This window comes from Chiloscyllium plagiosum, unplaced genomic scaffold, assembly GCF_037043375.1.
Source record: "Chiloscyllium plagiosum isolate Xiang-an unplaced genomic scaffold, Cpla_swu_hap1 HiC_scaffold_12, whole genome shotgun sequence".
In the NCBI taxonomy this organism is placed as follows: Eukaryota; Metazoa; Chordata; class Chondrichthyes; order Orectolobiformes; family Hemiscylliidae; genus Chiloscyllium; species Chiloscyllium plagiosum.
In genome coordinates, this window is record NW_028270150.1 from 81,577,584 (window position 1) to 81,604,622 (window position 27,039).

The window sequence follows — 27,039 nt, forward strand, 5'->3', positions numbered from 1 at the left end:
GAATGGGTCTGGGTGGGTTGCTGTTCGGAGGGTCGGTGTGGACTTGTTGGGCTGAAGGGCCTGTTTCCACACTGTAAGTAATCTAATCTAATGTCCCTCAAAAAAAATTTCCAAGCGCAAAGACAGAGTGTCATGACACTATGTGGGGCAATGTGTTTCAGGACTAGCTGCCTTTTAGCTTTATAGTCTTTATTGGCAATGTAGGAGAAAATGAGGACTGTGGATGCTGGAGAGCAGGGTCGAAAAAGATGGCGTTGGAAAGGCACAGCAGGTCAGGCAGCATCCAAAGAGCAGGAGAGCCAATATTTCAGGCATAAGCTGTTTATCAGGAATGTTATTCCCGAAACATCAACTCTCCTGCTTTTTGGATGCTGCCTCACTAGTTGTGCATTTCCAGCACCATCTTTTTCAACTTTTATTGGCAACATAGCCAAAGGGAATGGCCAATTTCCACTGGTCCTGGTTTCGAGTCTGAATTATACACTATTGAGAAATTTAGTGGACAGATGTCTGTGGGTAAATACTTTGTTTCTCTTAATGTTTGCAAATTATTTATTCTTGCCATTTCCTGATGTTTACAATTTATTCTGAAATATGTTTTTGCAGCAATACAATTTATCATAATTAGTCATAATAGTTTCCCTCTGATTGTGAGTTACTTACCACTTTATGGTTCTGAAATTTCTTGAGAATTATTTGTGTGGCTTTGAACTGCAGCCAAAAAATACAGGTGCAAAAGAGAAATTTGGTTGCTAAATGGAATCCTATGTGAATGTAGCCTTTTGAAGGATGGATCAATGGAGTTTAGAATGGGATGCGAAGAAAGAATTGGGAGGGCAAACAGTAGTGACAGAGCAAATGGTTAAAAATTATCCACCCTGACTGTTTTGATAACTTCCAAATTTCAGATTTCTTCAAAAAGAAGACAAATAATGGTTAATATTTCCCAAAAAAAAGAGATTTAATAATGCAGTGTTGGCAATGGAACCAAACATGAAGCTGATCAGACACCCTTGATTTTCAAAATTCTCACCTAAGTTTTCAAGCCCCTCTATTATCTCACTCCCCCGCTACTTGCATCAGTTCTACAGCCCTCCAAAATCCCTCTTTCCCCAATTCTGGAGCATCTCCAATTGTAATTGTCCTATTATTGGCAACTATGTTTTCAGCTCCCAAGGCCCTCAACTCATGAATTTCCTCTTTAGAACTCATTACCTCTCTCTCTCTTCTCTTAAACACTCCCTTTAAAACCCATCCTTTGACTAAGACCAGATTTTTGCAGAATTATGAAGTCAAACAATCAAAATTTTGCCAGCAGGCAGGGTAGTTTTCACACAGGTGGGAAATCCAATTCAAAGAGGTCACCTTTGTACAATGGCTGTTCTGAGGGTGTTAACCTACAGTGAAGAAGTCACAAATGGATGCAAATGTTGTTACAAGGTAGATGAGCTGTATTCAAGTGTCGCAACCTGATGCAAAGAGAGCTGGGTTTTCTAACCACCTTGTATCAACACACACCAGCCTTTGGCCTCTAACACTCTGATTCTGAGTCGACAGGTCTGACGTGATCCCATTCCCACCTTCCTGGAGAGAAAATTGAATCTAATAGGGCCCTCAAAGCAAGTCAAATTTTTGCATTGAGCTAACAAATTGCAAGTGAACTTCGCCCTAATCTTTCGTTCACCTATCTTTTGATTGTGCTTTTGTAAAAGTTGGGATACTTTAAAACATTAAAGGCTCAGTATAAATACAACCTATTGTTGAATAAAGGGAAAATGCTTGAATGTTAGATTTAATTTTTTTTGTATAGATGAGAAAGCAACATCAGAAATACTAGTTTAAGAAGCCATGAGGAATCTGAATAATGCAGCTGCAGATATATTATGAATTGGCTGAAAACCACATGAATAGGGTCCTTCAACTGCTGAAAGTGAGAAGTGATAAGACAGATTTATGATGAGAAAGTACCCTGATGAGCAAGTACCTTGTTCCACAGTCACTAAGAAGTTTCATACTGTCCGAAAAATTCAAGCACAATTCGTCATGGCGAGTTTAAAAATACAGTGTGGATCAAGACAGCAAGGACCGTGCAATTCACCAGTAGTCATTGGAAAGTACTCTCATTGTTGACCTCCAGAATAAGAAAATTGGATAAGATTTCTCGATGTTATGTTGCTTTTTTGCCTTTCGTAGCTCTGGGTCATGTTATTGCCATGATTTTGCAGGGCCTAATGATGATGCTGTACAATGTGCAGCAAAGAGACTGCTTTTTGACAGCTACGCCTTCTTATACATAGGCATTTTATCGAAATGGCTCCTAAGTTGAGGAGCGAGGTCAGAAGAAATCTTACCCAGTTGAACAAGTGCTATGTTGCCAAGCTGATGCAAGTCACTTTTTTGAGAATGTCATTCTAAAATTAGGATATGAGATGTCAGAATGAGTGATTATGCAACACTGTGTGTTTGATTTTTCTGCCAGAGCTGGATAACTGGAGGCTTGTGGAGGCAGCATTGGCTAGCCTGTTATGGGTGAGAAGCAGTGTCTGGATGTTAACCATGAATCTTCCACCTGCTTTTTATAGGGGTGCACTGTCTGGATCCCTGGGGCAGTTTGCAAAGTTCTAGTCATATGATACTTCTACTTTCTACCTTTGCTTGGCGTAGGTACTGAAGAGATTGGACAAAAATCAGAATTGCGCCGTCAAGAAATCTTTTTTGCCATTTTTTCTCCCTTTATGCTTTTTCATAATAACTTCAGAATCTCACTGAGTGGTGACTACTTAATCTCCATGCAGTTGCATCTGGTTCTTCATCCAGCTCTCCTTATTTTTACGCGTTTCTCTGCTCTCCTCCCCAAAGGAACTAGGCAGCACCAATTCCCAATCTGCAAGTTGGGCCAGGTACCTGGAACTACATCTCTGCCCTTGCTTGCCCCAAACATCGTCCAGCCTCTGTCACTGCACACTCCATTGGCACCAGCCTCTTCAACCTCTATCCAAGGCAGTCAGCATGGGCAAACCATCAGCCTCACCATACTCTCATAGCTGCTCACACACCAACTCACACACCACATCAGCCCTTCAACATTTGACTTTTTGAAGCCCAGAGATACCTAGGACTTGTATAAACTCATTGAATATGGAAACAGACCCTTCGACCCAACAGTCTACCAGGATTTGTTTCCTTTTGCGCATCCCAAGCAGATGCATGAGATACATCTTGTGGCTCTTATCTTGCTTTCTTAGCACTCATTCACTTTGTGTTAACTCTGATATTACCAACTTCCCTGACTTACTATGAATTTCAGGGCAGAGAGAGAGAGAGAGGGGTAGGCAGCTTGTCATTAGGTGAGGGGGAATGGGGGAGAGTACTGAACAGTCAACTGTCTGGACATGTTGATGTATGTCTTCACATTGTGCCCACTTCAGACATGCAGTTTATGCAAACAGAGACTGCTTGTTTCAAGCAAATGACCATGCTTGAAAGGGCCGGAAATGTGTTGCTGGAAAAGCGCAGCAGGTCAGGCAGCATCCAGGGAACAGGAGAATCGACGTTTCGGGCATAAGCCCTTCTTCAGGAAAGGGGACCAGCAATCAGTGGGGAGGAGAGGGACTATAGTAAGTTAAAGGTTTTGTGATGCTTTGTCAAGGGTCTAGGCTAATTCCAGCCCAGGCAATGCCTACTTCTATCAGAGTGAGGGCATCAGGGATTGGACCAACCAGTCCAGGGATTATGGTTAAAGCAGTCAGAGAGTTGTGAAGATATCGATCTGGAGTTAGGTCCACATTTTCTGCAGTGAGAGAAAGGGAGGGGTAGAGTGTCGTCAAAGTAGAGAGAAGAGCAGTTAATAATGATGTAAGAGTAGGAGGGGTGGAGAGGTATCTCCAGTTGAGTGATAAGTGTCTATTTAGCTTATCCATATCGCTCATGATTTCATAAACCTCTAAACGGTCACCCCTCAGCCTCCGGGAAAACAGCCCCAGCCTGTGCAGCCTCTCCTTATAGCTCAAATCCTCCAACCCTGGCAACGACCGTGTAAATCATTTCTGAACCCTTTCAAGTTTCTTACTTAGATTACTTAGTGTGGAAATAGGCCCTTCAGCCCAACAAGTCCACACTGACCCACTGAAGCGCAACCCACCCAGACCCATTCCCCTACATTTACCCCTTCACCTAACACTACGGGCAATTTAGCATGGCCAATTCACCTAACCTGCACATCTTTGGACTGTGGAAGGAAACCGGAGCACCCAGAGGGAACCCACGCAGACACTGGGAGAACGTGCAAACAGTCAGTCGCCTGAGGCGGGAATTGAACCCGGGTCTCTGGCGCTGTGAGGCAGCAGTGCTAACCACTGTGTCACAATATCTTTCTGATAGGAAAGAGCCCAGAATTGCACGTGATATTCCAAAAGTGGTCTAACCAACGTCCTGTATAGCCGTAACATTATCTCTCAACTCTTATACTCAATGCTGTGACCAATAAAGGAAAGTATACCAAATGTCGTCTTCACTATCCTAGGGGGAAGTAAATTGTTAGGCTGACTATGCTGAATGGCTTGTTTAAGGTCAGATCAAAATGAATACAAGAAGACGGTGGTACTTTGATATCGAGAGCAAATTAATTAGCTTAATCTACTTTAGATATATGCAAACTAATGAATGCATCTATGAGTTTAATCTACTTTCGACATGTTCAACTGGCAAGTGTTACTGCCTTCTGCCCGTGCAGGACTCCTGAGTGGCGCTGAGCTCTGTCTCAGTTTGCACAGCACCAACCTTACAAGTTCCATTTTGATGATGAAACCATCCCCCAAGCTGGGAAAAATCTCCAGCATTAAAACTGTTCTGAAACTGAGTACTTTTCCGAAGCATTCCCTTCCGAAGAAACACGTCCAATCGTCTTTGTGTCTCGGCACAACACTCTGTTCCTGAGCCAAGCTCAATGCAATTACCTTCTATCAAAGCAGGCTGTTTATACACCCGGCCGGTTTATCATGGATTTCCCCTTTAATTTCTTATTGCTATGTCCAACTCACCCTTAATAGTCTGGTGTGGAGGTAGCATTTTTAAGCATGACACTACAGGAAGTCGAGAAAGCTTTGAGAAGGCATTAGCAGGTCCGTGTATGAGGACAAAGGTTTTCCTGTCAATTCATTGGTGGCCTTTTGAATTTTTTTTCCCACCTTTGCATTTCAGAGTGCAAGAAACTTAAGAGATGGGCAACTTATCTACACAGTTCACTTCCTCTTACATTAGGTCTAAATCCTTGCTGCACCGATTCCATAACAGCGAGCCTATATTTGGGAGTTCTTTTGAGACCTCACGTTAAACTAACTGAGCAAGGTCATTGAGGACAGTGCATCCAGTAGTGTGGCCTTGTTTTTGTGAATAAAATGGCCAGTTGGCCATCGGTCATGTCAGTGCCAACACTTCACCAAATTAAGTAATTGAATCTCAACTCTTGAATAGAGATCAAGGATCTGAAGTTGATAGATGACAACAAAATTGCACAAATATCAACTGGATCAAACCTGAAGCTATGAACAGCAACCCTGGACATGCCTCGTGATAGAGATCATGTGTAGTTTAGTTTGGGAAACCGAAGAGTCTGTCGGACTGTGGCAGCATAGGACAAACATTTGCAAACAGTTGCATTTCAATCCTCACAGTCTGGTATTAAATGATTCACCAAGTGGAAGACACCAGTTTAATTGCAGATTGTTCATGTGATTCTAGTTTGCAAATTTTGTTGAACGCCTAACTGCTTTCTAACAAGGACAGCAGCAAAGTGGTCCTCCCGACTCCCACTGAAGTATTGCACAACGTTAGCACTGCATCTTGCAGTCGTCGGGTGTTTTACGAGGATGACCGAGAGACAGAAGCAAACTTCACCGACTTATTGTACAACCTGCCTTTCGCCTGGGGAAGTAAACCTTACTCAAACGTCTCGTAACTTACTCAAATCTAGGCCACTCAAAGGAAAATCCTCTCCCTAAGGTTTCCTGAATTAATCCTTCACAAATAAGTTTGTACGATTCTTGGTAAGATGTCACAAACACAGAGATCTGGTCATTGCCATTATAAATCCACTTGAGTTTCAGTGAGAAACTCAAGTAAAAGGAGAACTGTTATCCCTCGGATAATTAATAAGACCAATGAAAAGCTCTTCCAGCACCACTAATCCAGAACCAGGGTGCAGATTAAGTAGACTGCAAGCTATTTCCCCGAGCACATAAGGAGCTAAATGCTGGCTTGATAACTTGCCCATCAAGTTCTGCGCAAACTACCTAAGGGGCAACTAAACCTTCGGGAAGCTGAAGTTTCTCAAAAAATAGAATTTTGCCTTTGATTTATTTTGCTTGAGCCAGTTTTCTTTCAAGTTTTGGAATCTTCATTGACATTCGATTTTAAATTCAAAGTCATTGTATACTTTCAAGTTATATTCCAACATTGCACTAAACCACTTCTCAATGTTTTCTACAGGGATTATGCAAAATAAATCATCTGAATTTAGCTATTCTGGGAGCTATCCAGAATCGAGGCAGAATCGAGCAAGGTCAATGGTACTTTCAAGAATGTAGTTTTAGAGATGCCATTCTGACAATGAGGTTTCAGTTTGATGTGTACACCTTGTTGTCTCATTGTAGATAGGCTGAGATACTTTGAATGACATTCCAATACCTGTTTAAATAGCACCATTTCCTCTCTCTTTCTTTGCCCCTTAGTCAACAAGAATTACAAACCCTCTTCTTAAACTACCATTGAAATGGATAAGAACTCTGGTAGCAGATAAATTTATGCATTGGGTTTGGAAAACTTTAAACAAGAAAAAGCTGTACCAAAGTTTGGCTTCTTGAACAAAACTTCCATTGTTTCCTGGCTTACCTTCAAAAGGTTTAATCTAAGATCGAAGACCATTTAACCTCCAAGAGAGCATGACAATCCATCACACTTGTGGTAATTGTACAAACACAATAATGCTCTGCTGCTTTGACAAGTGTTTTCTTTCCATTTTCCCCCCCACTAAATGTCTCTGTCCCAAAGCTCTGCTCTGTGGCATATTTGTACAAGATGTACATGCAAGGGGAAGCTGAAAAGTGAAACAACATGTTTTTTTAGTTGCACCATGACCCTTTCTCTTGCTGTGCCCTTTCTTAAACAGTGGGGAACTATGAAAACAGCTTCGTCCAGCTCAAATGCTGTGAATTGTTTTGACACTAAACTTGTCCTGGCTGATTCAAGAACTGGGCCACAAGCTTAAGAACACATGCAGAGCACTCCTCAATGGCTCAGTGAAATGTATAGGCTCACCACCTCTGGAAATGACACCTGGTAGCTGTTGTATTAACTGGTTTCATTTGGAGCCAAAGGCCAATGCTCTACGATTGACCTTTCTCCTTGAATTTGGTTTGGCCTGAGTTCTTTTACACTATAAAACAACTCTTGCTGTAGGAATGTATGTATGTGTGTGTGTGTAGACAGTTGGACTTTTCTACAGTGGTTGCAGGTTCCATTGGCAGTCTCTGTCAAGATGAACTCGTTGGAGGCTGTGTTGGAGATGGGCTGTGAACTGGTACTCCGACAAGGCTGTGTCACATTCTTGAGTGGAGGAATTAATTTTTAATAGTGTTTGCAATTTGGGTCTTATGTTTGAGAAGCATTTTGGAAGCATAAATACAGGTTTCTTTACAAATATAGTTATTTGAAGGGAGCTGGACTCGGTGAGTAATGAATACAAAGACCTCAGTTAGTTTTGGCATGGTTGTGTGAATTGCATTCTGAAGCAACTCAGTGTCATGTTATTGTATGGATGTGGACGTCTACACTGGAGATGATGGAGGACGGGTTGTAATCTTCAGGTCACCTTTAAAGAAATATACAGGCTGTCTAATTCATGCTGTCTATCAAGGTCATTTCAAAGTCTTCACTGGGATTTCACTGCCATCCACGCTATAATTGCAGCAAGAGGAACAGTCAGTTTTCTTTTTAACCAGTTGTATTGAGCCTCATTTTTCATACTTTTTTCCTAATAGTAGCCTGTTCATAAACTGGATTCAATTGAATAGTTCATTATATGACTACCATATATAGACAAAGGAACAAAACCATTCAGTTCATCTCTGCAAACAACCTCCGCAGTTTCCTTTCAATTTATTAACCTGTCCATTTTAATCTACATTGATCTTCTTTGATCGGAGAACTACTTCTAGAAATCAATCCTGCTCAGACCTTTAGAACTTTGAGTCTGCTTTCCTTTTTGCTAACCTCGAGGTTAGCTGGAAATATTGTTCCATATGATGCAAGTCCAGTTATTCCTTAAATTGTCTGTTTCTCTATAGTCTTCCTTTCTTGAAAACTCCTCTAATGGAGTCTTAACCTTTTTATTCTCTGCACAAGCTTCAGAGTGACTTCTTGACTAGAACTGTTGAGTTCAGAAGTAGAGATGCCTTACTGTTATTATACAGGGCTTTGCTGAGACTGCACATGGAGTATTGTGTGCAGTTTTAGTCCCCACTAGCGAAGAAAGGATATACCTTCCAACTAGGGAGTACAGGGAAGGTTCACTAGGCTAATGTTGGGGATGGCAGGGCTGCCCTATGGGGAGAGATTGGTTCAACTTGGTGTGTATTCATTATTGTTCAAAGGATGAAATCGATCCAACTGAAATGTGTAAAATTCTTTCAGAGCTGAACAGATTAGATACAGAGAGGATGTCTCCCCAGTCTAGACCAGGGACACAGTGGTGGGACGTGAAATAGACAATTTTGGGGTGAGATGAGGAAAACATTCTTCACTCAATGGGTCGCGATCCTGTAGAATTCTCTACCACAGAAGGCCAAGTCACTAAATATACTAAAGAAAGAGATATGCATTGTTAGAGTTTTAAAGGCATCAAGGGTGTGGGGAGAAATTGGGAATGTAACATTGAGATAGAGGATCAGCCAGGATCATGTTGATTGGCAGAGCAGATTTGAAGGGTTGGATGGCCTATTCCTGCTCCTAACTTCTGTTCCTCTTCTTTCTCACTTGCTCAGTCCTTTCAAAAGATGCTAAAATCTGAAATATTTAGCTCCCAACCGTGCCCAGTTTGCTGCTTGAACTTTTAAAATTTATAATGCATCATGTACTTCGGTCTGATTTGTGCTAACTCTTTATTTCATGCAATAGATATTTAAGCTGGAAATCTACTAGGTGTTCTTGAATTATTTCAAATTTCTGAATCAAATTTATTGTTTTATTTCATAGGTTTTGAAAGTAGTGGTGCCTCAACTCCTGCAACTAAATGCAGGGAGGGATAGCACAGTGGTTATATTAGTGGACTTGGAATCCAGAGGCCTGGGACTTATAGTCAGATGCAAGTTCAAATTTCACCACAGAAGCTGCTGGATTTAAATTCACCTTCTGCTGCTAATCACTAGACAGGTTCAAGATAAAGGACGATTGGTGGCAACAACCCTTACCCAGTGCCACATACTGGCAAAGGTGGTAAATACCACAAGACGCCAGGAGTGGTCATCTGGGAAAATATCCATGAAGCTGCTACCGGTTCTGTTTCAAAATTACAGGGCATATTTCTAGCAACATGAGATTTCTGTATGTATAAAACGTTATCAAAACAGTATTATTTGTGACTGGATTTACCGTTTTTTTTTTCTGAACAGGAGAATGTTATAGCTGAATTGTCTGCAAGTACCCTCCGGCAGCCAGAACGTCTCTCCCACAATGAGAAAGCAGGTAGAAACATTAGAAATTGTCTCCCTGTAAACTGTCTGATTTTGTTAAAGAGTTCTGTCCATTGTGGAAATGGACTGCCGCATTTTGAACAGTTCACATTGGCTTCATCTTATTCTTAAGAATAGTCATGTGCTTGTAGATGCATTCTGTGATCAAAGGGATTAAGAGTCTTTGATGCCAGCCAAAGTTCCAAATGGCACCTTGCTGGTCAATCAATTAGTGAATATAAGAGAAATAACAACGAGCAGTCCGAGGTTGGGATTCTGCATTGGTTTAACCTCATGGTGTTTGCATTATATTTGTAAAGAGCTGTGTGGCTGGCTTGAACTTTTAGAAGTGCCACAATTTGGGGATATTTACTGTCTTGACCCATGCTCCAAATTGGCAGAGCTCTGGATTGAAAGTGATCTCCCAAAATTAATTTATGAAGTTGAGTGAGATATATTGGGCTACGTTTTTTTTTAAGTCAAGACAAGAAAGGGTTCGGAAAAGATTTACAAGGATGTTGCCAGGGTCAGAGGATCTGAGCGCTAGGGAGGGCCTGAATAGGCTGGGGCTGTTTTCTCTGGAGCATCAGAGGCTGAGGGGTGATCTTATAGAGGCTCATAAAATGGTGAGGGACATGGCTAAGGTAAATAGACATGGTCTTTTCGCTGGGATGGGGGAGTCCGGCTCTAGAGGGCACAGCGTTAGGGTGAGAGGGGAAAGATTTAAAAGGGACGTAAGGGGCAACTTCTTCACACAGAGGGTGGTGCTTGAATGGAATAAGCTGCCAGAGAAAGTAGAGAAGGCTGGTGCAATAACAACATTTTAAAAGGCATCTGGATGGGAACGTGAGCAGCAAGGGTTTAGAGGGATTTGGGCCAAGTGCTGGCAAATGGGACTAGATTAGTTTAGGATATCTGGTCGGCATTGATGAGTTGGACCAAAGGGTCTGTTTCTGTGCTGTACATCTCTGACTCTCTCCCACGTCCCCAAAAATACAAACTTTACTAAGGTAGTGCGCCAATGTCCATTTCTCCTCCCCGCAGTCTTTTTTTTTCAACTTGGGTAGATAACATCAGAACAAAAATAAATGTGGCATTTATGATCGAATCTGACAGTGGAATAAAATAGTTGGCGACATAATTTGCAGATCGGGCAGACTGAACAGAAAGTTATTACTTTTCATCACAAAACAGGTAAAAACTATGCAAGGTGAACAGGCATTTCTCATCACAGAAATTATGTCAAAGTGTTTGTAAGTTTTGTGACTCCAAACAAGTAGATATGAAAGCAAATAGCAATTGAGAGATTTGTCAAACTCAGTGGAACCTTCTCAGCACGACATTGAGACCAATCGTGCAGATATCAACATTTCAATATAAAATGTAGTCATCATTGAATTGGTCATAACGATTTGACGTAGTTCCAAAATCAATTTGGCTTAATTTTAATTGGTGTGGTTGAATTTCAACAGTTCTTCTCCGGATGATGATGGCATTGACTTTGACTTTGAGGTATAATCCTCCAGATAAGATTGGCTCAAACGGGAACTTATTAAAACCTTTGGACCTGTAACCTTATTTACAAGGGTTAGGCAGTTAGAAATTAAGTCACTGTGGCCCTTGCCATTCATAAAAAAGTGCTTCGAATAAATATTTTGAGGAGAAAACCTTCCATGCTGGAGCTAATCTGTTGTATTTATCCAACATTGACCCTCGTTCCAAACTGGTGTCAATTCATTAGGATTGGCATGAGGGGAGAGACAGAAACACTGGTTTTATTCTCTGTTTTTTACTAGTAATTTGAAACAAATTTCATAACTATTTCATGAGCTTGGCTAAGTTTAAATAATTCCAAAGTCACCAGAATTGAATCTGCATGCTTTCTGATTTGGCACATCAAAGCTTGATACTCTGTAACCCTCCTCCAGTAGTTTGAAAGGTTGGCATGGCTTGTGGAATGCAGCATGTAGTCTGCCCAGTGCCTCCCTCCTATCCTGAGGCCTCTCTTACGGGTCTCTGGAGGGTGGCAGAGATGCTGGATGCCCAACCCATCCTGGGGCCTATTGAGGCCTTTCAAATGATGACCACACGACGTGGGAAGCCTGGCAACTTTCACTTCCTGGGCAGGAAAGGGGTCGTTCCTTCTTTTCATGGGTCTCCAGTATTCATCGTGGGCATCCTTCTTGTCTTGTATGCTATTCCTTCCATGCACCACCGCACACATCCACTCGCTGACCTCCACCCCCCCCCCCCCAGAACTGACCACCAGCCACCCCTTCCCCAAACTCTCAACCCCAACAGACCCAGCCCCAAACTCCAACATCCCATTCAGTTGTAACTTGGTAACCTTTAGCTCATGGCTTATCTTCTGGGGGGATGGTCGGGGCCCTGGCAGTGGCCACCCCACTCTTCCCTGGCATTGCTGGGATTACAGAGCTGACAGCCATCAGACTCACCAGCCGCTGTCTCAAAGACAGGACCTCCTCCCTGATGTGAGGTTTTATCAGAAAGCCATAAAAGCTGCTCCCAAATGATCAAAGGACAGTGAGGCACTGGGCAGTGGAGCATGCCATTGACTATTTACCCACCCCCAGGTGACCAGGGACCAGGGTGCCTCATAAAACCATCCAAATGGCTCAATTCACTGGCTGACCTTGCTGTCTTCTATCCCCACCGAGGTAAATGTTCCAGGAATGTTGCTTTCACTGCTCTCTTGTCCTGTGTTGTGAGCTTGAACACTCAGCACTAGTAAGCTGGCTGACCTAAATTGGTAGCACAATTGGAGCGCTTTGGCTGATTTTATTTCCCCAGTAGGTGGCCCCAGATGAAGTCAGCTAAACTGCAGAGTTGGAGTATCAAACAGGGAGCCTCCTGGTCTGAGTTCCGTTAAGATTGGAGAGAGAGAGAGAGAGAAAGGAGCGAATTTTTTGCACAACTTTTCAAAATCCGGAAATGCATAGCAATTCTCGTATTAACATTTCAAAAACAAAACTGAGGATATTGAAGGATCGCAGATGTTCTGTGCTTTGTTCTATTGCTGTATCATAGAAAAACAGCCTGCGTGTGGTCAATTGATTTAAGACAATGTGGTGCCTTCAGTGAAATTTCAAATTTCATTGTCATTATAATATATCCAGTAAAATAAGTTTTGTACTCCACTGTGTTAAAATCAGGATCCTGTTTCTCTTCATCAGAGAAACTGGACAGGCCAAAGAACATGCTGTTGAACATTTTTTATACTGGTTGATGCATACAAAATTACTATGGGAAATCATTTGCCACAGTTGTGTAAGTTTCTGTTTTTCCTCTGTGTAACACTAGGAGGCATCCCATCCTCAGCAAAATTAAACTGAGAAAAGAATTAGCAGTAGGTAATACAATCTGCGTTTCTGTCAAACTATATAGAACATTCTCACCCCATAACTAGGTCACTAAGTAAGCAAGGGTGCATATGGTAATAAATCATGATGTGGACAGAATGAGACAGACAAACTTATGAAAAGTTTATGCTAATTTTTGCAATTGTTTGGCAGATTTAATTCGGAGCACATATGCTAGATTCAAACAAGTAGCAGCTGAATGCCAGACGAGTGAAGATACGTTTTTCTTATCTAAAGCAGGTAAGTGAATAACACAAAGATGACTTAATAACAAAGTAACGTCAGTGATGCTACAACAGTTTGCCCATTGCACAAATATTTGCAATTTCCTCTCACCTTTGGTCATCCATCAGAGATGGGGTAAGCAACAAAACTGTGACAGGTAATTTGAAATACTTAACAATTAATTTCCCAATGGTTAAGCATGCCACTTTATTGACGAGCAGAGCAGTCAGCTGTCTAGTTGTTTTAACTGCCTCAAGGACGTAAATAAATCTTTGAAGCTCAAAATCTAACATATATTTGAAAAATAAATTATTCGACATGGTTATAGAACATAGAAGAATACAGCGCAGTACAGGCCCTTTGGCCCTCGATGTTGCGCCGATCCAAGCCCACCTAACCTACACTAGCCCACTATCCTCCATATGCTTATCCAATGCCCGCTTAAATGCCCATAAAGAGGGAGAGTCCACCACTGCTACTGGCAGGGCATTCCATGAACTCACGACTCGCTGAGTAAAGAACCTACCCCTAACATCTGTCCTATACCGACCACCCCTTAATTTAAAGCTATGCCCCCTCGTAATAGCTGACTCCATACGTGGAAAAAGGTTCTCACGGTCAACCCTATCTAAACCCCTAATCATCTTGTACACCTCCTATCAAGTCACCCCTAAACCTTCTTTTCTCCAATGAAAACAACCCCAAGTGCCTCAGCCTTTCCTCATACGATCTTCCTACCATACCAGGCAACATCCTGGTAAACCTCCTCTGCACCCGTTCCAGTGCCTCCACATCCTTCCTATAGTATGGCGACCAAAACTGCACACAATACTCCAGATGCGGCCGCACCAGAGTCTTATACAACTGCAACATGATCTCAGTACTCCGGAACTCAATTCCTCTACCAATAAAAGCCAGTACGCCATATGCCGCCTTCACCGCACTATTTACCTGGGTGGCAACTTTCAAAGATCTGTGTACATGGACACCAAGATCCTTCTGCTCATCACACTACCAAGTATCCGACCATTAGCCCAGTTCCCCATCTTTTTGTTACTCTTACCAAAGTGAATCACCTCACACTTAGCTACATTGAACTCCATTTGCCACCTTTCTGCCCAGTTCTGCAGCTTATCTATATCCTGCTGTAACCTGCCACATCCTTCCTCACTGTCAACAACTCCTCCGACTTTCGTATCATCCGCAAACTTGCTCACCCAACCTTCTAGCCCCTCCTCCAGGTCATTTATAAAAATGACAAACAGCAATGGTCCCAAAACAGATCCTTGCGGAACACCGCTAGTAACGGCACTCCAAGATGAACCTTTACCATCAACTACTACCCTCTGTCTTCTTCCAGCCAGCCAATTCCTAATCCAAACCTCCAACTCACCCTCAATGCCATACCTCCATATTTTTTGAAGTAGCCTACCATGGGGAACCTTATCAAACGCCTTACTAAAATCCATATACACCACATCTACCACTTTCCCCTCGTCCACCTCCTTAGTCACCTTCTCAAAGAATTCAATAAGGTTTGTGAGGCACGACCTGCCCTTAACAAAGCCATGCTGACTATCCTTGATCACATTATTCCTATCCAGATGTTCATAAATCCTATCCCTTACAATTTTCTCTAAGACTTTGCCCACAACAGAAGTGAGACTCACCGGCCTATAGTTACTAGGGTTATCCCTACTCCTCTTCTTGAACAAGGGAACCACATTTGCTAGCCTCCAGTCTTCTGGCACTACTCCTGTAGACAATGAGGACATAAAAATCAAGGCCAATGGCTCTGCAATCTCCTCCCTTGCCTCCCAGAGAATCCTAGGATAAATGCCATCAGGCCCAGGGGACTTATCTATTTTCACCCTTTCCAGAATTTCCAACACCTCTTCCCTACATACCTCAAAGCCATTCATTCTACTTAATTGTGACTCAGTATTCACATCGGCAACAATGTCCTGTTCCTGAGTGAATACTGATGAAAAGTATTCATTCAGTGTCTCCCCAATCTCTTCAGCCTCCACACGCAACTTCCCACTACTATCCTTGACTGGACCTATTCCTACCCTAATCATTCTTCTTTTCCTGACATACCTATAGAAATCCTTAGGGTTTTCCCTAATCCTACCAACTAAGGACCTTTCATGTCCCCTCCTTGCTGCTCTTAGCTCTCTCTCCAGGTTCTTCCTGGCTACCTTATAACTCTCAATCGCCCCAATTGAACCTTCACGCCTCATCTTTACATAGGCCGCCCTCTTTCATTTAACAAGGGATTCCAATTCCTTATTAAACCACGGCTCCCTCACACGACCCTTTATTCCCTGCCTGACAGGTACATACTTATCAAGGACACTCAATAGTTGCTCCTTGAACAAACTCCAATGGTTGTATTTGAACTGAATGAGTTGACTTCTCCTTTTGACATGTCCCCACAGGAGATGGGGGAGATCTAAATGAATATTTTGCATCAGTGTTTACAGTAGAGAATTTCATGGAATATATAGAACAGATGGTGACATCTTGAAAAATATCCATATTACAGAGGCAGAGTGGCTGTATGTTTTAAAACACACATAAAAGTAGATAAGTCCCAGGACCTGATCAGGTGTACCCTAGAACTCTGTGGGAAGCCGGGGAAGTGATTGGTGGACCCCTTGCTGAGATATTTCTATCATCAATAGTCACAGATTGAGGTGCCGCTATTTAAGAAAGTTTGTAAGGGAAAGCCGAGGAACTATAGACCGGTGAGCCTGACATCAGTGGTGGCAAGTTATTGGAGACAATCCTGAGGAACATGATTTACATGTATTTGGAAAGGCAAGGACTAATGAGGGATAGTCAGCATGGCTTAGTACGTGGAAAATCATGTCTCATGAACTTGACTGCGTTTTTTGGAGAAGTAACTAAAAGGATTGATATGGGCAGAGCAGTAGATGTGATCTATATGGACTTCAGTAAGGTGTTGGGACAAGGTTCCCCATGGGAGACTGGTTAGCAAGGTTAGATCTCACAGAATACAGGGAAAACTAGCCATTTGGATACAGAACTGGCTCAAAGGTTGAAGACAGAGGGTGGTGGTGGAAGGTTGTTTTTCAGACTGGAGGCCTGTGACCAATAGTGTAGCACAAGGATCAGTGCTGGGTCCACTACTTTTCATCATTTATATAAATGATTTGGATATCAACATAGGAGGTAGAGTTAGTAAGTTTGCAGATGACACCAAAATTGGAGGTGTAGTTGACAGCAAAGACGGTTACCCCAGAGTACAATGGGATCTTGATCAGATGGGCCAATGGGCTGAGGAGTGGCAGATGGAGTTTAATTTAGATAAATGTGAGGTGCCGCATTTTGGAAAAGCAAATCAGAGCAGGACTTGTACACTTAATGGTAAGGTCCTAGGGAGTGTTGCTGAACAAATTCATAGTTCCTTGAAATTGGAGTCGCAGGTAGTTAGGATAGTGAAGAAGGCGTTTGGTATGCTTTCCTTTATTGGTCAGAGCATGAAATATAGGAGTTGGGAGGTCATGTTGCAGTTGTACAGGACAATGGTCAGGGCGCAAATGGAATATTGCATTTCTGGTCTCCTTCCTATCGGAAAAATGTAAAACTTGAAAAAGTTCAGAAAAGATTTACAAGGATGTTGCCAGGGTTTGACCTTTAGGGAGAAGCTGTATAACCTGGGGCTGTTTTCCCTGGAGTGTCAGAGGCTAAGGGATGACTTTAGAGGTTTACAAATCATGAGGTGCATGGGATTGGGTAAATAGACAAGGTATTTTCGCTGGGATGGGGAGTTCAGAACTAGAGGGCATAGGTTTATGGTGAGAGAGGAAGATATCAAAGAGACCTAAGGGGCAACTTTTCACGCAGAGGGGGTTACGTGCATGGAATGAGCTGTCAGAGGAAGTGGTAGAGGCTGGTACAATTACAGCATTTAAAAGGCACCTGGATGGGCATATGAATAGGAAGGGTTTAGAGTGATATGGGCCAAATGTTGGCAAATAGGACTGGATTAATTTAGGATATCTGTTCAGCATGGACGAATTGGACCGAAGGGTTTGTTTCCGTGCTGTAGATCTCGGACTCTATGACTCCATGTGACATCAAAGTCAACTGATTTCTTCCAACAAAATGAGCTGAAAAATGCTGCTGTGAATGTAATCATTATTTGCCACTTTTCTATTATAACAGAATAACAGGCAATATCAAATTAATTTTCAAACTTGTTTGTCACACCAGGTAAAAGTGTAAGACATCTGGTTAAGTACCAGCTCCAATATGCAGATTGGCTAGCCTGTGGTGTGTGTGTTAATGTGAATTGATGGAAGATAGAGTAAAAATATATGCCGGGACTTCCCGCATGACTCATGCTTAAATCATTATAGAACATAAAACATTATAGAGCAAGGCAGGCCCTTCGGCCCTTGATGTTGTACCAACCTGTGGAACCAATCTGAAGCCCATCTAACTGACACTATTCCATTCTCGTCCATATGCCTATCCAATGACCATTTAAATGCCCTTAAACTTGGCAAGTCTACTACTGTACAGTACACCCCTACTACTCTGAGTAAAGAAACTACCTTTGACATCTGTCCTACATCTATCACCCCTCATGCTAGCCATTGCCATCCAAGCAAAAAGGCTCTCACTGTCCCAACCTATCTAACCCTCTGATTATCTTATATTGCTGAACTGCACAGAACAGTAGTTTTTGTACCTTACCTGTGTTACACTAGTCAGACTTGGCTGGAATAGTACTGTTAGTGCTATGATAGGCTTTAGTGTGCATGGTTAGCGAGAGACTAAATATCATACAGCAGCACTCTTCCTTCTGATCCATATTTACTTTGTCTCTGGTTGAAGGTAGGTGTAGCAAGCTAGTGGTTCAGGTTTGATTGTCAAGCGATGATGGTTGAATAGGATTGTCACAATTCACTTGTAACATTCATGGGCAGGGCATTCGAGGGTAACTGGCGGCTTCAGAACTTTACCTCAGGGTAAACCAGCCACTGCTGCGAAGGGAATAACATGCGAGTGTCCAGTGTCTGTTAACAGATAAAACTATTCTACATTCGTCAACTGAACGCGTTAAGTTATCACTTAACTAAAATTGACATGATATGAATTAATCCACCCTGGGGGAGACTGGCTACATTTTTGACTACATGTTCAAATGAATTCATAGAATCTCTACAGTGTGGAAGCAGGAGATTCGGCCCAGAGTCCACACTGACCCTCCAAAGAGCATTCCATCCAGACCTACCCCATTACTGTAACCTTGCATTTTCCATGGCTAATCCATCTAACTTCCATATCCCTAGACACTATGAACAATTTAGCCTGGGAGAAAGTGAGAACTGCAGATGCTGGAGATCAGAGCTGAAAATGTGTTGCTGGAAAAGCGCAGCAGGTCAGGCAGCATCCAATTTAGCCTGCCCATTCCACCTAACCTGCACACCTTTAGACAATGGGAGGAAACCGGAGCACTCTGAGGGAAACCAAACAGACATGAGGGTGGAATCAACCCTGAGTCCTTAGCACTGAGAGGCATGAGTCATACCAAACATATATAAATTTTAGACCTCGGTAAAGTATTCCAATGAAATCTGGTTGTCACAATATAAGTGAATGTCATTATTTGTTAATTCATCACTTAGGGTCTCAGATGCTCTTTAAAATTGTGACATTAACTACTGAGCCACTATGTCATTCTGATTTATTGGAACCATGTCACCAAAAGGTTCCAAATGAGATGTCTTTGAATTTACACGCATAATGTATTTTAAATGTTGCCCAAATGCTTAGGCTTTTTCCCCAACTCCCCTTCTGACTAATTTGCTCCCTTCTTTTGCAAAGGAGATGCCATCATTCAACTATAAATGTAAAGGTAAAGTCACTATAGTCCTACTGGGCCATAGGCCTTCTGCCTCACTGGGAGGAGATGACAGGTGCTGGTGTAACCTGAGGGTCACCACATCTCAGGCGAAGGGAAAGATTGAAAAGGAGAGTCCTTTTGTGGTAACCTCAGCTGATATGGGAATTGAACCCACACTGTTGGCATCACTGTGCATCACCAAATAGCTGAGCTAACAGTCAGTGCACCAGTCCCAATTCTGTCATTCTCTCAATGTCCACGTTTTATTCAAGGTGGTACATTAGTAAGTAGGAGGAGGTGTGAACTTCTGTTCTTCCTCTTCCTAATCCTTGCACCTTGAGGCATGTTGACAATGAACAGCATAGACTATAAACCAAAACCAGGACAATGTTTGAGCCTTGTAGCTTGGTAGCTCACTGCTATCAACAAACCCAACCACCAGAAATGCTCCCAAATACCCTTATGTTAAAGATTATAGGAGGAATTTGCTTTTTATGTATGTGACAGAATTCTCTAAACAATGGCAAACTGGAGTGAGCATCAAAAGTTGAACGATGAGTTGGTCCATCCATGTAAATGCTGAGGTTGCTGGAAGAGGTTAGAGGCGGAGTACTCCAGCAGTGGGCAAGTCACCTCCCATCACTCAAAAACCTCTCCAGTACCTTCGAGACAAAGATCTGAACTATGATGGAATGTCCTCAATTTCATTAATCAAGAAGCTGCAAACTGTCCAAGTTAAAGGAGTCCACTTATCACGATCTTGTCCACTAGTTTAGTCAGCCATGCCACTGTGCTGTCTGCAGGAGGTTTTGTCGTGGTTCATCAAAGTTGTTTCAGCACTATGTGTGAAAACCACGGACCCCACCACCTGGAATAACAAGGACATGAGGGGCATGAGAATACAGTCCTCTTCAACTTCTCTTCTGTCACACAGCACCTTGACTTGGACATGCAGCTATTTCTTGTGTAATGCAATGGTTGCATTCTTGAGCAATCCCGTGTAAGAGAAAAATCATGCTTTAGAAACAGCACTTAAAGCATTGGCGATGTAATTGCATTACAGTCAACGCATGTTTTAAAAGTTCACGCTTTAGAAACAGTGTCCCCAGTTCATCAATCACAATTGTGGCGAATTTGTGTTAGAAACGCCCGTTATAGCAAAACAACCTGTATATTGGCTAGCAGTGCCCATGGGATCCTGGGTTTCATAAACACAGGTACTAAGTACAAAAGCATGAGTCAAACCAAACATATATAAATTTTAGACCTCGGTAAAGTATTCCAACAAAATCTGGTTGTCACAATATAAGTGAATGTCATTATTTGTTAATTCGTCACTTAGGGTCTCAGATGCTCTTTAAAATTGTGACATTAAGTGAGACTACTTTAAAGGAGCGAGAGGTTCCCTTGGGAATCTAGAGTTAGGGTTTCTCAGTCAGTGCTTGAAGAGTGAGATAGATGGGTGGTTTGTAGTTTCCAAGTTAATATTGTCTGTCTGTTTTGTTTGTCACAATTCAGGGACACCCCATGAGTCAGTTGGGATGTTTGATCTCTCCGTAGATGCTTTCAGGAGATCCCAGGCTGTCCAAGACTGAGCTGGTACACACTGGAGGCAATGATGAATTTTGTGTTTACTGTCTACTTTGAATAAGACGAGGTTCTTAATATGCAGAAAGTGGTCCAGAACCTCATCTCTAAAGTTAACTGATGATCTTTATTGTTTTCACCAAACTGGTGAGATCATCTCCTGGTAGAGAGGCCAGTGAACTCTGAACAGGATCCAACTTGCAACTGGTGGCTGAACGAACGTGCAAATTTAGGAACAGGAGTAGGCTATTTGACCCCGTCAAGCCTACACTGTCATAATCTCAACTCAAGTTTCCGACCTCCTCCTCCCCCGTCTTCATGTCAGTCAAATATTTGCCGACCTTTATCTTAAAATTATTAACTAACTTTGCCTCCATTGTTCCCTGGGGGAAGAGCACTCCAAAGCTCCCTGACCCTCAGAAATAATTTGTCCTCAAATACATTTTAAGGTAGCCCTTTCATTTTAGAATGTCTGCTCCATGGTAGGGGCAGCACACTGAAAGGGAGAAATCGTTCCTACTTGTAAAAGTATTAAGAACGCAAAGGTGTAGATATCATGTAGTTTGCACAAAACAAAAGTGATGTATGGAAAATGAAAACTTTCTCTCTTAGTGAATAGTTACGATCAGGAATGTACTGCCTGAAAATGTGGTGTAGTCAGGTTCAGTTGAGGCATTCAAGAGGGCACAGAGTCATAGAGATGTACAGCATGGAAACAGACCCTTCGGTCCAACCTGTCCATGCCGACTGGATATCCCAACACAATCTAGACTTGCCTGCCAGCACCCGGCCCATATCCCTCCAAACCCTTCTTATTCATATACCCATCCAAATGCCTCTTAAATGTTGCAATTGTACCAGCCTCCACCACTTCCACTGGCAGCTCATTCCATACACGTACCACCATCTGTGTGAAAAAGTTGCCCCATACCTCTCTTTTTATGTCTTTCCCCTCTCACCCTAAAACTATGCCCTCTAGTTCTGGATTCCCTGACCCCAGGGAAAAGACTTTGCCCATTTACCCTATCCATGCCCCTCATAATTCTGTAAACCTCTATAAGGTCACCCCTCAGCCTCTGATGCTTTAGGGAAAAGAGCCCCAGCCTTTCAGCCTCTCCCCATATCTCAAATCCTCCAACCCTAGCAACATTCTTGTAAATCTTTTCTGAACCCTTTCAAGTTTCACAACATCTTTCCAATAGGAAGGAGACCAGAATTGCACACAATATTCCAACAGTGGCCTAACCAATGTCCTGTACAGCCGCAACATGATCTCCCAACTCCTGTACTCAATACTCTGACTAATAAAGGAAAGCATACCAAACGCCTTCTTCACTATCCGATCTACCTGCGACTCCACTTTCAAGGAACAATGAACCTGCACTCCAAGGTCTCTTTGTTCAGCAACACTTCCTCGGAACTTACCATTAAGTGTATAAGTCCTGCTAAGATTTGCTTTCCCAAAATGCAGCACCTCACATTTATCTGAATTAAACTCCATCTGCCACTTCTCAGCCCATTGGCCCATCTGGTCCAGATCCTGTTATAATCTGAGTTAACCTTCTTCGCTGTCCACTACACCTCCAATTTTGGTGTCATCTGCAAACTTACTAACTGTACCTCTTATGCTCGCATCCAAATCATTTATGTAAATAACAAAAAGTAGAGGACCCAGCACCGATCCTTATGGCACTCCACTGGTCACAGGCCTCCAGTCTGAAAAACAACCTTCCACCACCACCCTCTGTCTTCTACCTTTGAGCCAGTTCTGTATCAAATGGCTAGTTCCCCCTGTATTCCCTGAGATCTAACCTTGCTAACCAGTCTCCCATGGGGAACCTTGTTGAATGCCTTACTGAAGCCCATATAGATCACATCTACTGCTCTGCCCTCATCAATCCTCTTTGTTACTTCTTCAAAAAGCTCAATCAAGTTTGTGAGACATGATTTCCCACGCACAAAATCATGTTGACTATCCTAATCAGTTCTTGCCTTTCCAAATACATGTACATCCTGTCCCACAGGATTCCCTCCAACAACTTGCCCACCACCGAGGTCAGGGTCACTGGTCTATAGTTCCCTGGCTTGTCCTTACCACCTTTCTTAAACAGTGGCACCAAGTTAGCCAACCTCCAGTCTTCAGGCACCTCACCTGTGACTATCGATGATACAAATATCTCAGCAAGAGGTCCAGCAATCACTTCTCTAGCTTCCCACAGAGTTATCAGGTACACCTGATCAGGTCCTGGGGATTTATCCACTTTTATGCGTTTCAAGACATCCAGCACTTCCTCCTCTGTAATCTGGACATTTTGCAAGGTGTCACCATCTATTTCCCTACAGTCTATATCTTCCATATCCTTTTCCACAGTAAATATAGATGCAAAATATTCATTTAGTATCTCCCCCATTTTCTGCAGCTCCACACAAGGGCCGTCTTGCTGAATTTTGAGGGGCCCTATTCTCTCCCTAGTTACCCTTTTGTCCTTAATGTATTTGTCAAAAACTTTGGGTTTCTCCTTAATTCTATTTGCCAAAGCTATCTCATGTCCCCTTTTTGCCCTCCTGATTTCCCTCTTAAGTATACTCCTACTTCCTTTATACTCTTCTAAGGATTCATTCGATCTGTCCTGTCTATACCTGACATATGCTTCCTTCTTTTTCTTGACCAAACCCTCAATTTCTTTAGTCATCCAGCTTTCCCTATACCTACCAGCCTTTCCTTTCACCCTAACAGGAATATACTTTCTCTGGATTCTCATTATCTCATTTCTGAAGGCTTCCCATTTTCCAGCCATCCCTTTACCTGGGAACATCTGCCCCCAATCAGCTTTCGAAAGTTCTTGCCTAATACCGTCAAAATTGGCCTTTCTCCAATTTAGAATTTCAACTTTTAGATCTGGTCTATCCTTTTCCATCATTATTTTAAATCTAATAGAATTATGGTTGCTGGCCCCAAAGTGTTCCCCCACTGACACCTCAGTCACCTGCCCTGCCTTATTTCCCAAGAGTAGGTCAAGTTTTTCACCTTGGTAAAAACAATGACTGCAGATGCTGGAAACCAGATTCTGGATTAGTGGTGCTGGAAAAGCACAGCAGTTCAGGCAGCATCTGACCAACACCACTAATCCAGAAGATTTTACTGCTCCTCAGATGCTGTCTGAACTGCTGTGCTCTTCCAGCACCACTAATCCAGAATGATTTTACTGCTCCTCGCAGTTTTGTACCTTCTCTAGTAGGTACACCCACATACTGAATCAGAAAATTGTCCTGTACACACTTAACAAATTCCTCTCCATCTAAACCCTTAACACTTTGGCAGTCCCAGTCTATGGAAAGTTAAAATCCCCTACCATAACCACCCCATTGTTCTTACAGATAGCTGAGATCTCCTTACAAGTTTGTTTCTCAATTTCCCTCTGACTATTAGGGGGTCTTTCATATAATCCCAATAAGGTGATCATCCCTTTGGTATTTCTCAGTTCTAACCAAATAACTTCCCTGGATGTATTTCCAGGAATATCCTCCCTCAGTACAGCTGTAATGCTATCCCTTATCAAAAATGCCACCCCCCTCCTCTCTTGCCTCCCTTTCTAACCTTCCTGTAGCATTTGTATCCTGGAACATTAAGCTGCCAGTCCTGCCATCCCTGAGCCATGTTTATGTAATTGCTATGATATCGCAGTCCCATGTTCCTAACCATGCCCTGAGTTCATCTGCCTTCCCTGTTAGGCCCCTTGCATTGAAATAAATGCAGTTTAATTTATTAGTCCTACCTTGTCCGTGCCTGCCCTGACTGTTTGACTCACTTCTGTTCTCAACTGTACCAGTCTCAGATTGATCTCTTTCCTCACTATCTCCCTGGGTACCCCACCACTCCCCCAGCTTACTAGTTTAAATCCTCCTGAGCAGCTCTAGCAAATCTCCCTGCCAGTATATTAGTCCCCTTCCGATTTTGGTGCAATCCATCCACCTTGATATGTTCGGGATGCCAATGCTTCTCCAGATGCACCGCAATGTTTTAAAGATAATGTGGATGCAAGGATGCCAGTCTTTGGGCAGATACCTGTTAAGCATGTAGAACATGCCCAAACGATGTCGGAGAAGGTTGCTATAATTCACTGCCAGGAACCTGGCTGTCCTGATGGACAGGATGGTCCTCTACCCAGTGGATCCCAAAGGAATCCATGCCACCAGAGCCTGTCAGCTAGATCTGCGCCAGGTCAGTGTCATCTGTATGGTGTGGAGACAGCAATGCCATTAAAAGATCAATGATCATCTTCGCTCTGCCGGGGCAAGAGTTACACCCTTAGCTCCACTACCCTGCATTTATTCTCTCTCTGACACTGGACACCGCTCTGACTATTGCCTGCAGCATCTTTCCTCAGCCTCCCACACCACTGACCTTGCATGGCCTCTGCGCTGTCTCTTATGGTCTTTTGCTACATCACCTCATCTTTTGTGAGAATGTTGCAGCCTGAGCCTTGGCAGGAGGTGGGAACAGTAGCAGAGAAAATGGTTGTGCAATACCAGAAAGACGATGGTGACCCTTTAATGGGGGTTGAGTGGATTAGGTCATTGATCTTCCAACATCATTGTGTGTTCGCCCAGACAGCTGAGACTGCATTGACCCATGAAGCAACTTCAGACCAGGCTGCCATGATCTGGTGTCATGGCCTCAACTGCTGTTGCTGAGCAAAGAGGAAATCCTGCAGAATTAGGCCATTCGACCCATCAAGTCCGCCCTGCCATTTAATGATGGCTGATATTATACTGCATGGATTGAAACTTAGTAAATAGAGTAGAAATAAACGGGTCCTTCTCAATATGGCGGGCTGGACCACTGGTACCACAAGTATCAGTGCTAGGGCCACAACTATTCACAGTCTTTATAAGTTATTTCGATGTGGGGACCAAATATAGTATTTTCCAAATCTTTTGACCTATAACTAGGAAGGCATCTGAGTTGTGAGGAGAATACAATATAACATTAGGTTATGTGAGTGGGTAAGAACACGGCAGATGAATATAATGTAATTAAGTATGAATTTATTCGCTTTGATAGGTAAAATAATACGGGAGAGAGTAATTTTATATGCACAGTTTGCTGTATGATGTACTGAAGTGCTCCATGTATTTAGCTGATCATTTCTATGACTTACTGCTATCCCTAACACATTAATCAACCAGGTGAGAGGTGGTTGGGAAATGTTGGAATCCAAAAGCCAGGGGGCATTTGCTTGTGAGTTACTAAAAGCTAGCTATAAGTACAGCCAGCAATTAGGAAGGCAGATGGTATGTATCACAAGGAGATTTTGAGTACAGGAGTAAAGATGTCTTGTTGCAATTGTGTCCAGCCTTGCTGGGGATCAGACCTGGAGTGCTGTGTTCAGTTTTGGTCTCCTTCTCGAAGGCGGGGTATATTTGCAGGAGAGGGGTTGCAGCAGAGTTCACCAGACTAATCCCTGGGAAGTGGGATTAGTTTATGAGGAGAGATTGAGGAAACTGAGCCTGTGTTCTCTTGGGTTCCAAAGAATGAGAGGTATCTTCTGACCCAGAGATAGGGACATGGACATTGCATCACAAGCATCCAAACTATCCATTATAATGGCAGTGTTTTTATACACCAGATAATATAAACAGTCCTCATTATCAGTGTTGATTCAGGAAATAATATAATAATAATAATATCAGAGTTCGGGGATAGTTTTGCTTTTCAATTCTTTTTACTACTAATCCAATTCTACTAACAGACTGTGTTGTAAAACCTTGCCAGTAGAAAGAACAGCTTACAATTGGGCAATCATAGCAGTGCCCAAAGGGGAAAATCTGGATCTTTCTTCCTGAGTACACATATCTTTATAAAGTGCATGATTCCAGCCTCAATTATAATTATTCAAAAATGTTATTTTTTTTCATAAAGTACTTCTATTCAAGAGGCTTGTGCTTAATGTGTGACATCCTGTTTTCAAAGGTTGTAAGGAACTGGATTGCAGCCAGAAAAGGAAAACAAGACCCAGGTAATTTACGTGCCCTAAATAGCTGCTTAAATATCTAATGTTTATTAAAATAATAGAGCATTTTATATGCGCAATGTGGTGTATGATGTACTGAAATACTCCATGCATTCAGGTTATCATCTATCTGATTTACTGCTATCTCCAACACATTAATCAACCACAGCTGGGTCCCAGTGGAAGCTGAACAAATGTAATAAACTAGTTATGTGAGCTCTGCAAAT

General features: G+C 42.5%; 1 protein-coding gene across 6 annotated transcripts in view; it reads left to right on the forward strand.

The window, feature by feature from the left end:
• The window catches only part of reps2 (RALBP1 associated Eps domain containing 2), a 213,418-nt gene that overhangs the window by 143,875 nt on the left and 42,504 nt on the right, over positions 1–27,039 (forward strand). For all 6 annotated transcript variants that reach the window (XR_015758764.1, XM_087992410.1, XM_087992409.1 and 3 more), the window contains 3 exons: positions 9,666–9,738; positions 13,259–13,345; positions 26,773–26,818. Coding sequence is in view for 5 of the 6 variants with exons in the window: in XM_087992410.1 (XP_087848536.1) it covers positions 9,666–9,738; positions 13,259–13,345; positions 26,773–26,818 (206 nt within the window). In the remaining variant the exon portion in view is untranslated. The remainder of the gene's footprint in view (positions 1–9,665; positions 9,739–13,258; positions 13,346–26,772; positions 26,819–27,039) is intronic.